At 40.8% G+C, this 15,391-nt stretch overlaps 1 protein-coding gene across 5 annotated transcripts in view; it reads right to left on the bottom strand.

The window, feature by feature from the left end:
- COL14A1 (collagen type XIV alpha 1 chain) overlaps positions 1-15,391 on the bottom strand; it is a 210,989-nt gene that overhangs the window by 116,478 nt on the left and 79,120 nt on the right. For 4 of the 5 annotated variants that reach the window (XM_019459943.2, XM_019459946.2, XM_019459942.2 and 1 more), the window contains exons 16-21: positions 13,706-13,845; positions 13,083-13,215; positions 11,710-11,769; positions 9,757-9,908; positions 3,842-3,971; positions 213-335 (exon numbers count right to left, since the gene is read on the bottom strand). In XM_019459943.2, the coding sequence (XP_019315488.2) occupies positions 213-335; positions 3,842-3,971; positions 9,757-9,908; positions 11,710-11,769; positions 13,083-13,215; positions 13,706-13,845 (738 nt within the window). The remainder of the gene's footprint in view (positions 1-212; positions 336-3,841; positions 3,972-9,756; positions 9,909-11,709; positions 11,770-13,082; positions 13,216-13,705; positions 13,846-15,391) is intronic. The other variant, XM_019459945.2, reaches the window with a different exon arrangement.

Here is a 15,391-nt window from a genome sequence, read left to right as displayed (position 1 = left end):
AGTTCGAGCCCCACCTTGGGCTCTGTGCTGACAGCTCAGAGATTGGAGCCTGCTTCGGATTCTGCGATTCCCTCTCTCTCTCTGCCCCTCCCCCACTCATGCTCTGTCTCTCTCTCTCTGTTTAAATAAACGTTAAAAAAAAATTTTTTTAAAAGAAACCATTTTAGATGTCTAATCATGGTAACAATATTTTTTTTAAAAGCATTACTTACCACTAACAGGCTTGTAGACAATCCTATAGCCCTTTGCGGGGGAAGACGGGGGATCCCATGTAATGCGCAACCTGTTATACCATTCTTCTGAGACCCGGAAGTTTTGGGGACCAGAGGGTGGCACTGAGCAGAGAAAAGGAAAAACAGTGATTTGGTGTGGTTTCTAGTTTTACAAACTACGCTGTTAACAAAATCTAAGCTATCTTCCCATAACGTTAAAGTATTTACAAGTAAAAATGCATTATAACACACAGTGAGAATCTTTGGAGAGTCTATGGTTGTTTTAAAAATGGAATGTACAGGAAATTACTGCTCTTCTGGTGAAACACATTCATCTGAAGATCAGTTGTCCATTCACGGTTGTTCCGGTTCCTTTTTCTTTAGCTTATTTTGAGTAAAGCTGGATTGAATCGTGTTGATCAAAAATTTCTGTCTACACACCATGTTCCACTATCAAAGTATATTTGTACAGCAATATCGAGGGGGTTCACACCATGGTACCGATGGGAATTCTAGGAGGTTAGATTCTGGTAATTTTTTCTTTCTTTCATCTTCATGTTGCCTATATTGTTTGAAATTTTATATTATTGTTCACCTATTTTCTATCACAACATTAAGCCATTTATATAGAGAATCTTTGTAAACCACTGTGCATACTGATATATATTATCATTACCACTTTTGTTATTGTTGATAGAATGTAGTTGTGCTGACCATTGTTTAAAATAAAGAGACCATCCACTAACACTTCAAAGTAATGTTACTACATAGATTTTGTTACATGTGGTGGTATCTCTGCAATGAGATTTAAGTCATATTTCTAGAGTAAAAGTCTTTAAATGGGTTTTGTGTAAGTGTATATATATATTTGTTTATCATGGAAGCCTTTTACATATTATGCTAATTTCTAACATGTGAAAGTTAAAAGGAGATCTTTAAGCCCAGGTCAGCAGTAGTTAGATGGAGCCCCTCGGCCTCCCCATCATCCCCTTTCCTCCCTTTCCTACCTCTCCCCACAGCGACAGGGTTTATGGTAACTTTATGGAACATTAAACAGTTAAAAACAATCCCAAACCAACTCAGCAGAGCAGAATTCACTGTGCTTATTTGAAACCATTCTTGGGGCACCTGGGTGGCTCAGCCAGTTAAGCGTCTGACTTTTGATTTCAGCTTAGGTCATGATCTCGCGGTTCCTGTGACCCCACATCAGGCTCTGTGCTCGGTGGTGGAGAGCCTGCTTGGGATTCTCCCTCCCTGCCCCTTCCCTGCTCTTGCTCTCTCTCTTTCTCCCACTCTCTCTCTCTCTCTCTCTCTCTCTAAATAAAGGAACTTTAAAAAAAGTGTTTAAAAAACTAAATAAAAATAAAACATTCTTGCTTGCTTTTTCTTTTTCTCCTAATAACCCGGATTTGAGACAAACAAAAGCATATGGTATAGGTGCTCCATACTATCTACTACTTGACTTTCTTCTTTAATTGCTGTTTAAGTCTTTGGTTCCCAAATATTTGTGTAGCAGCAAAATACCAAAATATGCTCAAAGTATGAACGTGCATATCAAGTCAAGATCAAGATGCCAGCGTCCTGGTAAGAGTGGAAGAAAGGCTCAGTGTTCTCCCACTGCTCTGCTCTTCCCCCCCTTTTCCTCCCTCCTTCCACATGACCCCAGAGGAAATAACTGTAGCAGCTCCCGGGGCTCCTAATACTCTGGATGATCTGTAACAAAATGTGCAAGTTTGGTGGGAGTCTGGGTGGGGACACTCACAGCATGGGCACCAGGAAGAGGGACAGGTGCCAGCACTGTTAACTAAGGAAATAATACCCACTTTCTCAGCAGAGCAGAGTCAGGACTTGGGGCTGCAGCTACGGAAATTTAATGACGTGTACACTTACTTGAAAATTCCACACTTAAGTGCCCAGGTACAGAATTCATTCAGCCCTTGCCACCATTCTGTTCCTAATCGCACATAACTGTTTGGTAATTGTGGTAGACGAAAGATGGGTGCAGGTTTTTAACCCTCCTCGCATTGAGCGGTGGAGGCTATGGCCCTCCCTTTAAATCTGGGTGGGTTCTATGACCCCTTCACCCAACAGACTATAGCAGAAATGACACCATTCCAGTTTCAAGCATAGCCCTTAAGTGTCCTGACAGTTTCCGCTTTCCACCTCCTGGAACTCTTGTCTTCGAAACAAGTATTCATGTCCAAAGTACGACTATCCCGCTGGAAAGAGCGCATGGAGAGGCTCCGACCCGACATGGAGAGAGACAGGATCAGCTGAGTCCAGCCTTTCAGGCGTCCCCACCAACATGCCAGATATGTGGGTAAAGTTGTCTTGGACGCCCTAGACCAACCCACTTGCCAGGTGACCTTAATCCATACCCTGTGGGGCAGAAGAATCTCCCAACAAGCCCTGCCTAATTTCCTGACCTATAAAATCATGCAATATAATAAAATAGCTCCCACTTTAAGCCACTAGGTTCTGAGGTGGTTCATGCAAGTACAGATAACCGCACGGTAAAGACTGTGGTGCTTTGACCAAGCGTTTGCTCCTTGGTGCGTGCTCCTCGCTTGATCATCAGGGCCAATTCGCCCCAAGCAAACATTGAGTGGTGCCCCCTCTGTGCCACACAGTACCGGAGGAGCTTTGCATGGAGAGGCAAACAGTACAGATGAGGTCCTGGGCTCTCGTGATGCTGCTCTCCAAGGAAGGGAGACAGACAATGAACAAATACATGAGTACATAAGAAAATATCAGATGGTAATTAGTGCCGTAACATGATAAGACAACAACAACAACAATAACACAACACCCAAAAAACAGGTTGATAGCACAGAGATTGGGAGCTATTTTGCATGGAGTGGTTGGCAAAGTCTGAGGAGGCGGCTTTGAGCTGCAGCCAAAATGACAAGAAAAAGCCAGAAAGGCAAATATCTAGGAAGGATATTCCATATGGAAGGAACAGCGAGTACATCAGTCCTAAGACAGGGACAAGCTTAAATGTGAAGAGCAGGAAAGGAAGGATGGCTGGGGCACCTGTTAGCGGGTGAGATTAAGGAAATCGGCAGGGTCCAGGTCTTAGAGGGCCTTGTAGGGCTATGGGAGGGACGTTGGGTTTTATCCTGAGCACAGTGGGAAGCCACTGGGAGACTTGAAACAGGCCTGACACGAGATCATTTATATTTTCAGAAGCTTCTTGGGCTGCAGGGAGGAGAATAGAGGATTCAAGAGTGTCAGCAGGAAGCCTCCCGAGGAGGCTGGTGCACTCATTTTAGTGACGGAGAGTGAGGCGTAGATCAGGGCGGAGCAGACAGACGAAGACAAAGAGGGCTGGTCTGCAGAACACATTTTGGGTAATCAGCAGGACTTGTGATGAATCAGATGCTGCTGAGGAAGACATAGTTTTTTCTTAAGTCTTAGCTTTTATGCAGAAGAAAACGTAAGCCCAGAGCAGCTAGTTCACCTTGCTCAAAGCCACACAGCTTCCCTGGATTCAGACACAGATTTCCCGTCTCCCGATCTCTTTTGCTCTTCTCACTACACTACACCGTGGCATTCAAGGCACATTGCAGGGGGCGAGCATTTTCAATTAATTGGCCAGCTAGTATGCACAGGGAGAAAGCTTCACTCACAGGTTTTTCCAGGGGCAGAGACGCTGACGCCTTCTCCATCATCATAGATGGGAGTCACCGTGACTTTGTACTCGGTATTGGGAAGCAGAGGCTTCAGAAGGAGATTGTTCTGGCTTCCAGCCACCATCACCTGAATGGAAAAGCAAAGGAGGATGGTCTTAATTAAGACCTTTGTTCCTGTTGGTCAACCAATGGAGCAGGACTACTACGGGGGACTTTGAAATCATCAGAAGCAAGGCGATGCGCTTGGACAGTGAAATAGGACAGAAAAATAGGCATCCATGCAAAATCATCTCTCCCTGAAATTCCCCTCACAGCAGCCCTCAGCTTTGAACCTCTAATGCAGGTTTAACTTTGAAGTGTGTAGGTTCTGAGGAATAGTCTGCTCACAGCTTTTCAGCTTTTGCAAAGTATTCAGGAGTGAGAATAATCATTGCTTTGGAAAACGGGTGTTTATAGCTTAGGAGTGTCCATTCTCTAACACAGCCTGCTTATGATTTTTTATTCTACTTAAGTATCCTCTTGAAAATTCAGCCTTCCGTTCTTTATCCTTTCAGAGATAATCTACTCCCAGCATCTTAGAAAAGACTGCAAGCCAGCCAAGAACGACAGATTAACCACAGATTAAATCCAAGTTTTCCAGAGAGAAACAGATTTACCACTACCACTAAAAAATGTGGCAGCTTAGTTTTTTTTTTTTGAAAGGAGAGGTCTTCCTCAGTCTAAAATCACCATCACTCTACCTCTCAAGGCTGCACAAACTGAAATGCAGTGCTGAGGTCCACACCATGGCATAATGTGCCATGTGGCTCCACGGTGCAAATTCTGTAATCCCTCAAAGAACATATAGACTAGGGAAGCCACATGTTCTCAATGTTAAAACCACAAAACTTTCTGCCTCTGCTTCAGCAGTCAGATGCTGGCACACCTCTGGGCCATTTAAGGAATTTAATCATGGCTGGAAAAATGCTAAGTAAGATCTAAGCACTGACTCAAACGCATTTAAAGGAGTCACAAGACTGGGACAGCTGGAGATGCTTTTTGATTCAAGGGCTGGATAAAATGCCAGCAGGCAAAGGGCTGTGCTGTCTACTTCTGGATCAGGGAAGAGACCTATAAATCATGGAATAAGCCCTCGGAAGCCTCGAGTTGAACCCAGAAGCAGCTGTTGCTAAGATACTGCTAAGCTCTAGAAGCAATTTTCTAAACGATATTGTTAAAAAGGAAGTCTGAATCAGGTGATTTACATTGAAATAGTATGATTTTACTCCTTATATGAAAGGGACACTGAAACACACTAGGGGGCGTGTGGATGTGGACCTGGGAGGGAGGTTTTTTAAAAAGAGCCCTGCTTTATAATAAATTCGATAACCAGGGCATTAAAGACAGGTAAAGGAAGAACAGTGGTTGCCCTGACTTGCATTACCCTGTCAATGTAGCTTCTTTCAGGGCACTGATTGTAAATGTAACTCCTTCGGAGTACAGAGCCGGGCATTCGGTCCAGGCTGTCTGTTTAGCAAACCACCCATGTTGATACTCCTTCAATAAGGTCATCATCACTCAAGCTGAGAAATACATGGGCTTGGAACCTATCACATCTAGACTGTGGAATTCTGAAAAGTGGTAGGGCCATTTTGGAGGAATCCCTCAGCTCGCCAGGAAATAGTTGCTATGGCTTATAGTGACAGCCATCATTTACCTAGCAATTATTATGCACCAGGTGCTACCCTAAGAATTTTAATACAGTAAGTCACTTACTCTTCACCACAACCCTTTCAGGTAAGGAGGAACATTACATTAATTTTACATATGGGGAAACTGAGGCCCACAGCTTGTGAGCAAAGAAGCCATATGGAAATCCTGGATATCTGGTCTGAGCCTTGCTTTAAAGGCTGCACTCTGTTCAGTGTGGCTACACCGCTTGAACCTTTTTACCCTAATGATATTCAGTTCCAAGAATAAAATGTAAATCTCCTCTTGGGAATGCAAAGTTCCTTCTACTTGGCTTCTGCTTGTTTGCACAAAGCAGGGTAAAGATGGGCTCTTACTAAAAACACATGCCATAGATCATTGCAGATGGTGGTTTTGTTTATAAAACAATTCTGTAAAAGATGCTTATGGTTAAATGAGATGCAAATCTAACCCGTGAACTTTCACGTTTTAAGTTTTTTATTTTAGAAATGGAACTTCATGTCTGGCTCCATATTGCCCAAAGCTGTCAGAGCAGCCTGGATCCCATCAGTAGAAATAGGGTTCCCTGCATCTCATTGTGGTCCCATGTTACAAAGTTCTGTGTCTAAATAGTGATTCTCATTCTATCTGCAGTAGAGAACTAGGTAGTGTTGGTGTTGCTGTTTTAATTCCAAAGTATTGAAGACTAATATTTTTATAAAATACAATAAAACAAAATTGCTAGAAAAAAAATGATTATGTTATTGGATGCTGCACAATGCCAAGTTGCTGTAAATGTTTCTAAAAGCTTAATTTTAAGAACTAAACTTGTCTTATAGGAGACAGAGCCACACTCTGAGTGTACGTGTTCTGGAACATTTCTTGCAACTCAGAACTCAGGTCATGGTTATGGATGCTGACATGTGGGCTCTAGAAAAGTCTGAAATCCTGATCAGCCTTTCACAAATAAAGAAATGTGAGACTTCCAGACCCCGACAACAAACTCAGGGCAAAGTCATTGCCACTCCTCTGTATTTCAGAGCAGAGTTAGAAGTCAATCCTTACGAAATACTGGACAGGTAGCTTTACTTTCTAATAGCTCAAAATCTTTTCATTGGAAAGACTTGGTAGATTGGATTGTGCGGAGAAAATATATTAATACTTCACTTACTCAACTGGAAAAATAAGTTGAATTCTTCTTGTTTTGCATGTACTGAAGCTTTACTTTGGTTTACAAATGTTATATACACCAACCATTCTCTCATTTGATCCATCATTTCCTAAAACAAATCTAATTAGCTTTTATAGTTAAGGGAAATTTGGAAAGATGATAAGAGGCATTCTCTCATCTGGACATATCTCCTTTCTCACTTTTATAATGGGCTTTGGCTATCTTCTTTTCCCTGACATGCATTATTATTTCAAGATATTCATTTGGTAGGAGTTCAAGGCCCTTGGATTTTGATAGAGATCTGTAGCTGTCTGCCTTACTTTTGTTTTATAATCTAAATCTAGATGCACCCACTTTCTGTCTCCAATAATAATACACTTATGTAGAAGTAACAGTTCCTAAAACACTGAGATATAAATTCTCAATTAATCCTCAACTGGGTCCCTGAAAATATGCTTGTAAATTAAGTGTGCACAAATCCAATTTGACTGGAAGGGGGCATGATATTTAAAGAATTCTACAGTACTTTCTTCTGTTTAGCAAAAACATTTCTATGCAGTAAATAATCACCATCAAATTTATCAATATTTTTCATTTTTATGAAGGGTTTGCTTAACTGGGGCACATGGGTGTCAGACTTTTGATCTTTTTTTTTTCCCTGCATGTAGGTGTCCAAGTGTTTCAAAATAAACAGTGTGAAATGAAAGAAACTAGCAAAGGGAAAATTATCTAGAGACAACCCAAACTAAATATTATTATTATTTTACCTTGCATAGCTTACAAGTGCATTCATGAGATTAAATTTTTACTCTTTCCAAATTAGCAAGAATAATTTAGCAAGATGTTTAATGTGTTTCTTGGAAAGAGTAGAAACAAAAAATAAAAAATAAAACTTTTATTCTGGGAAGTTTTTAAGGATCTCATTTTTAGGAACTAAATTGAAATATGGGACAGTGACAGGGAAAATAAAACATCTAAATTATGTCCTTAGTTCCCACTGTTAGGTACAATTTTATTTTGAATTTTTCAATCATGGGTCATTTGAAATGTATGATCTGAGTGAATTTATAACACAATTTATTTTAAGTGTCCATTAACTTTCTAAAAGTCCTCCCAGACCAATTTCATGGACCTTCTGGCTATTCACACTGGATGTTTCTATTCTCAGGGTTATCACCGTGTTCTGTAGTAATTCCTCTATCAGCCTGAAATTAAGTACTTTGCTGAGAGAATTTGGGCTCAAATAATTGTTTATATGTAAGCACATAAATAATTTTCCATCAAAGGCTTTATAAGTAAGGAGGAGGAAGAAAGGACAATAATGTTATTCTTGAGCAATAATGAATTTGGAGACACCTTTCCTAGAGTGTCTCAAATAATGCACCAGAGGGCAAGAAATGCAAGTAATGAGGCTAACTAAAGCATATTCCATGATGAAACAGAAAAAATTCATTTCAATGAAAACTGGAGTTACCTGGTCTGATAGGAAGCATGTCTAGGAAACAATTTTCAGGTTCTTGAGTAAAAGGAATGATATGGTATAAATTAAGAAAATACAGGGGTTGCGTGGGTGGCTCATTCGGTTAAGACTCTGACTTCAGCTCAGGTCACGATCTCATGGTTCATGAGTTCAAGCGCCAGGTAGGGCTCTGTGCTGACAGGTCAGAGTCTGGAGCCTGCTTTGAATTCTGTTCCCTCTCTCTGTGCCCTTCCCCCACTCATGCTCACTTGCTCTTTCTCTCTGTCTCAAAAATAAATAAAATATATATAAATAAAGAAAATACAGGAAGGCCATGACTAAAAGTGTACCCAGATTTCTAATACAGATAAACAAATTAGATGAGACAAAGAAAACTCAGCATATAAAAATCCAAATCCCCTAAGGGAGATATTCATATTTAAGAATAAGTTAGAAATTACTATAAAGCTGTTCAAAATGAGTTGATGTCAGTGAAAAATGTAAATATGTGTTAATGGAAGCTATTTTATTAGGAACATTTCAAACACATAAAGATGACCTTTCATGCAAGTTTTGCTTAGAAACTTGTAATCATATTCCCAAGAGCAGGAGTTAAAAAAAAAAAAAATATATATATATATTTAATTAAATATATATATTTAATGTATATATAAAGCTTATTTATTTATTTACTTGTTTGTTTGTTTATTATATATGGTTGATCTTGAACAACATGGGCGTTATGGCTGGAGACCCTTCTGCACAGTCCAAAATTGATGTATAACCTTTGATTCCCCCAAAACATAACTACCAATAGCCTTCTGTTAACCAGAAGCCTTATCAATAACATAAACAATTAACACATACATATGTTATATATGTACGTATGTTATATATATATATATATATATATATATATATATGTTATATATATATTACATATGCATACATACTGTATTCTTGCTATAAAGTACGCTAGAGAAAATAAAATGTTATTAAGAAAATCACAAGGAATTCAATCCCCGCATCGGCTAGCACTGACACTTTAGAGCCTGCTTGGGATTCTCTCTCCCCCTGTCTCTCTGCACCACAACACCCCCCCCCCACCAGCTCACTCGTGCACACCTGTACATGCACGCACGTACTCTCTCTGAAAATAAATAAACTGAAAAAAAAATTTTTTAAGAAAATCAGAAAGAAGAGAAAATACACACACAGTACTGTATTTATCAAAAAAATCCACATGTAAATGGGTCTGTGCAGTTCAAGCCGTGTTGTTCAAGGGTGAACCATATTTGTACATAGAGACAAGTGTGCAATGGACTCAGCTTCGGTGCTCTAACGAGCCATCAAGGCCACAGAAGCAGCACAGGAAACGAGGTTCAGAAGCTTTATCTGTTTGAAGTAAGTTGCATGTGGATCAAGTTTCAGAGATGGAAAGGTCATCAAGAAACCAGTAAAGTTTGGATTAACAGAAAACATTAGTTTCTGGAGATGGTAGAGTCACCAAGAAATAAATGAGCAGAGAAGCTTGCACTGATCTCTGGAAATAGCCTTGTTAGGTCTGTTAATCGGGAAATTGTGCGGTTTCCAGCCAGCTGTTTGAATACAGACCGTTCCTACCACTTCTTCCGCGTGGTCCCCTTGAGCAGTCAGGTAGGTCACCCTGAACTGCTGCACACTGCTGTCTGAAATGTCCCATTTTACCCGCAGGCTAGAAGTGGTTTCATCATCTACAACCAGGTTTCTGATTCCTGTCCGGAAAACTGGAATAAGCACAACCAAGGATTAAAGAACTTTTAACTCATCATATTCAAAAATGAGCTCCAGAGACCATTGGTGGGCATGGCAACAAATATCACTGAATGTATTTCTCTAATGTAGAGCCATATGAAGAACAACTCAGCTTTAGTGGTTAATGGGGGGCCATCATACTTCCTGTTAGCAAATAGAAATGAGTTTGGGAACACCCGGGTGGCTCAGTTAAGTATCTGACTTTGGCTCAGGTCATGATCTTGCAGTTCATGAGTTTGAGCCCCATGTTGGGCTCTGTGCTGATAGCTCAGAGCCTGGACCCTGCCTCAGATTCTCTCTCTCTTTCTCTCTCTGCCCCTCCCCTGCTCATGCTCTGCCTCTCTCTCTCTCAAAAATAAATAAACGTTAAAAAAAAGAGAAATTAGTTTGAAAGATGCTTACAAGGTGAGACTATGGACCCCTCAAAACTATCAGCTCTGTATATAGCCAGTAAAGGGAACAGGGGACAAACCCTTAGACTAGGGAAGCCTACAGGGCGGCATGCCCTCTCACCATTCCACTGGAGAAGCAGAAATGGGGGGGGCAGACATGGTCAGCCTCAGTGTACGATTCGCCATCCAACATACATCCTATTCCCCTGTTCCCCCATTTCTATTTCAACGCTCATCACTCAAAGCATGCATCTCTCACCATGGCTGCCTCTATCCACTCAGCCCACGTGGACATTATCCATTCTCTGATATCTGACCCAACTCCTTCACCTGTGCTCTCTGACACATTCTTTCTCATCTCCCAAGATGCCGGCTCCCTCATTTATCCCATCTGACTTCCTGTCATTCTATCCAGCTCCAGTGACTCTTTCTTCTCTTCATTCATTCATTTATTCATCCAGCTTATTCATTGAGCTTTTCCCGTAAACATTCATTGAGCTTTTCTTGAATGTCAGATCATGTTAGGCCTTAGGATACACAGTGATTAACACTTGATAAAAATATTAAAAATGTCACAGAAGAGGCAGGACAGGTAGCAGGAAAAATTGGGGGAGGGTATCAGGCAGTGGGAATGGGAGACAGGGTCTCACCTTCAGAGGGCTAGACGTTCTGGATGGCAGCAGGAAATGGGAGAGCTTGAAAAATATGGTAGAGTCCAAGAAGAAAAGCAGAAGGATCTTGGATGTTATGGAAAGAGACTGTGGGGCACTGTGATAAAGAAGGGCTCAATAAAGATTAACTGGAACATGAATGAATCCGTGAATGAATGAATGGGCAATGGAGAGCCACTGAAGGGTTTTAGGTAGGGAAATAAATGGTATAACTGAACTTGTGTTTTACTTAGTTGACTTTGACAGCTAGTTGAAAGGTGTATTATAAAGGCAGGGGGAAAGTTAAGCTGAAGGAGAAAACAGCAGAGGTAGGAAGCCCATTAGACCAGCCAGGTCTCTGTTACCCACAGAAATGCCAGGAGGCCATGATGTGGGTGATTCTCAACAGACAGCAATACAAGTCACTGAGATCAAGAGAAGGGAGAAACTCTTGGGGCTTGTTGTGCTAACATCCTCTGAAAGACTAAGTAGGAACCCAAAACAAAGATGGAAAATGTAGAGAGATGTAACAATGAGGTGAGAAGACTCATCAGCATTTAGAGCTAAGAAGATGTTGAGAGGTTCTGAGGGGGTAAAATTTGAACTGGAATACCAAAAAAAAAATGATAATAATATAAACATATAATATTATATCATATCAATAAAACTGGGATAACGTAACTTCTAATCAAACTTTTCTCATGGGGAAATGGACTTCTATTTCTCCTTACCTGTCGTCACGGGTCTGGTGGGGATGATGGTCGTAGCTGGTTCTGTCCAAATACTGTCAACTAAAAAAATACTCATTACTTTAAAATTCTGTAATAATAGCAACTATACATTTTTTATAGCATTTTACAATTTTTGAGGAAAATTTCACCTATATTATCTCACTTGTTTCTTCCCTCCACCTTGACAATGGTTGCAAGCATGAAGACATGAGCTGTAAATAAGGCAGACATGATACCTATTCTGCTACTAAGGAAACTAAAACCCAAAGAAATAACATTTCTAATCACAGACACCAGCCTTCATATAAACATCTGAATTACACATATAAAACTGTGAAACCTCCCAGTTACTGTGAAATGGGGCATAACCATGGTAATTAAGGGGAGATAAACAGTGCTGAAGATCACCTTGGGGAAGGGCTTTCAAATAAGACCACCAAGAAGGAAAATAAGCATGTTTTCTATTTCTTGTATTCACCCTGGACAACCAGTGGAATGGAGCAGTTGTGTGGTTCTCCGCCCAGAGCCCCTCTTTGGGGTCAACGCACTCATCACCAGCTTCTGAAATACTGGCTGCCAACGGCTCAGAGCTCTGGGAACTGCCTCGTCTGAGGTCACAGGCTCTGTCAGGGGATGGCCTATCTCCAGTGACTGGGGACGCGGGGGCACAAAGGCTCACCGCCTTTGACTCAGTTTGGACAACTCGGGAGGGTCATCCCAGGTCCAGAAGTCCCAATAAAATTAGCCAAATGCTCAGTTTTAGCTTCTCCCTGTGCTTCATCCTGCCACCCTTACTTCCTTACAGATGTACCTCTCAATTACACTCTCCAATTAACCTTCTGGATGCAATTTGCTGTTTCAGAATCTGATTCCAGGGAACCCAATCAAAGAAAATTTAATATGTGGTTAATACCTCATATTTAAAAAATGAAGGGATGAATGAATCAGTAAGTGCATTTCATACAAGATTCTTGGAACCAAGATTGACTCGGGAAATTCCAAAAGCTCTTGGACATGCTTGCCCTAGGTTTATTCGTTCACTCATTTATTCATTTATAAATTATTTTACCCATCCCTCCATCCATTCAATAAGTGTTTATTACACAGTCAAAATATCACAAGTACTGTGCTCAGTACTGGGGACATAATGGTGAACAAGACAGATATGGCCTCTGCTTTTATGGTGATAATAGCCAAGATTCTACTATGCTTCATGTATCAGTTTCACGAAAAGTGGAGACACAGGAAGAATTCTGCGGGACACAGAGAAATGGAAGCCTCTGTAGCCCTGGATGAGGTGGATGGGAAGGGAACCTCGGAGGAGGGAGGGTATGAGAATTGATGAAGTCCATCTCAGCCAGACCGAGACTTACGCGTGGTCCCTACAGCGGTCACCACCTCACTCTCGCTTCCATCATCCAGTACAGCCAACAACGAGACTTCATATTCAGTGCCGGGCTCCAGGCCTTCAATAACATGTGAGTCTTGGTCTTCTTTTAGGACGACCTGGAAAGCATTTGGCGCTCAGTAACTGGATTTACTTGAAAAACAGAGGTGAAATTTAAGAAAAAATAATAAAAAGGAAAAATGCCATCCTAAACAGAAGCAAGATACAACTGAGCATAAAGAACTCCAGGGTCATTGAATTCAATTTTAAAGTCAAACCAGAGACTTCATTCCTTTCAATTCCCTCAACAAATAAGGTATTAGTATTGTAAAAGTGCCATTTTGAAGTTTTATTCACATTTATGAAAGTCAAAGAATGTGAAAAATATATAAAATACAGACTTAAGCCATTTTAATCTTAGAAATACCATTTTAATCTTACAAAAATCATATAATTTGACATTTCTAAAACTCGATGCCAGGCAAAATGTTAATTACTTCTGGGATTCTCAATCTCTTTTAAAGTGGAGACCACCTCAAATGCAGCAGTGGTATTCACTTCCAGAGAAAATGCTCCGGATTACTTTTCAGTCTGTTTCAGACAACTCACTTCTTCGGTGTTCCCTCCATAGACTGGAATCCACATCAACTTGTGTTGCCCTTCATCAGCTGAGAGGGGATGCCAGGTCACTCTGAAACTATCTGTCGTCACCTCATCAATTTCCAAGTATTGCTGGGCTGGAACTTCCTCTGTGAGCCAAGGAAGGACACTTTGTCAGGGAATAGAGAAGGCAGGAAAGCCAAACTCAAGCAGCTCCCGGGACCGCAAGAAGAAAAGAGTCTCTGAAGAACCTCTAGCATTAGGAAAGCACATGGGAGCCCAGAAAGCATCGCCCATCAGTCCGGTGTGGCCTTAAGTTTCTTTTGCCAGCATTTACCCCCAGTATAATTAGGAAGACCATGGACACAGCACATTTTTCAAGTCTTCCACTAATTTCCAGAACTCTTAGATTCTCTATTTGGTTCTTTTCACTAACTGTAAAAAAAATAGTAAGAGTGCTGTATTCATTATTTTACAAAAACATTATTTTCTTAATATGTTGATGAAATTAACAAATTGGTGCCCCTGAGGCCGGAGATATGCCCCTTTTAGTTTTATTTGCTTTTGTGCCTAACTCATGCACTAGTGATAAATTAAAGAAGAACCTTCATCCTTTTAATCTTGTATATATGGGTGTCATCGGAAGTGAAAAATGATTTATCAGACCTTCCACAGTTTCACACTTCTGGGATGTACGGCTAGAGCACAGCATCCAACCATTATCAGTCATTGTCAGTCATTTTGATTTTTATGACATGAAATCAGAGATTTTATTTATTTAAAAAAATTTTTTAAGTTTATTTATTACAGAGAAACAGAGAATAAGCGGGGGAGGGGCAGAGAGAGAGAGGGGTGGGGAGACAGAAGCCCAAGCAGGCTCTCCCCGATGCAGGGCTTGAACTCATAAAACTGGGTGATTGTGACTGGAACTGAAATCAAGAGTCAGATGCTCAACCGAGCCACCCAGGCACCTCTGAAATCAGAGATTTTAAAACTCTTTCACAGGATACCAGGAAAATCCCAACTGGAATTAGCCCTCAGGAGATTTTGTGAACTTACTGAACTTTTTTCTGTGAACATTATTTCTCAGTGGGGCATATTTCTTATGTCCCCAAAATAGCTTCTCATCTCCTCAGTATAGCACTCACCTGTTTTCCAAGTGCAATCAATGTTAAGCTCAGAAAGCAAACAACAGAATTGTTGCCACCAAGAGGCAAAAAAGCTTTATATTTATTGACTCCAGGGTATATATCAAAAAGGAAACTCATGCAGTCATGTCTTATTTTTTTTATTTTAGTATTTAAAAGACCCCATATTGTTGCATTAGTATTTCAGTCTGCATGAAAATACATTATTGGCTATAGATTGATGTTTCAGGTTAAATAGTATGAAACTGGGGCGCCTGGGTGGCTCAGTCAGTGAAGTGTCCGACTTCGTCCCAGGTCATATCATCGTCTGTGGGTTTGAGCCCCGCTTCGGGCTCTGTGCTGACAGCTCAGAGCCTGGAGCCTGCTTCGGATTCTGTGTCTCCCTCTCTCTCTGACCCTCCTCCATTCATGCTCTGTCTCTCTATGTCTCAAAAATAAATAAACATTTTTTAAAAATTTAATAAAAAAAAAGGCACTGGGGTGGCTCAGTTGGTTAAGCGTCTGACTTCGGCTCAGGTCATGATCTCACAGTTCATGAGTTCAAGCC

This window comes from Panthera pardus, unplaced genomic scaffold (assembly GCF_024362965.1).
Source record: "Panthera pardus isolate Hobbes unplaced genomic scaffold, ASM2436296v1 HiC_scaffold_7, whole genome shotgun sequence".
NCBI lineage: Eukaryota > Metazoa > Chordata > Mammalia > Carnivora > Felidae > Panthera > Panthera pardus.
The sequence above is the reverse complement of the archived record's forward strand: the minus strand, read 5'-3'. Positions and strand labels throughout refer to the sequence as shown.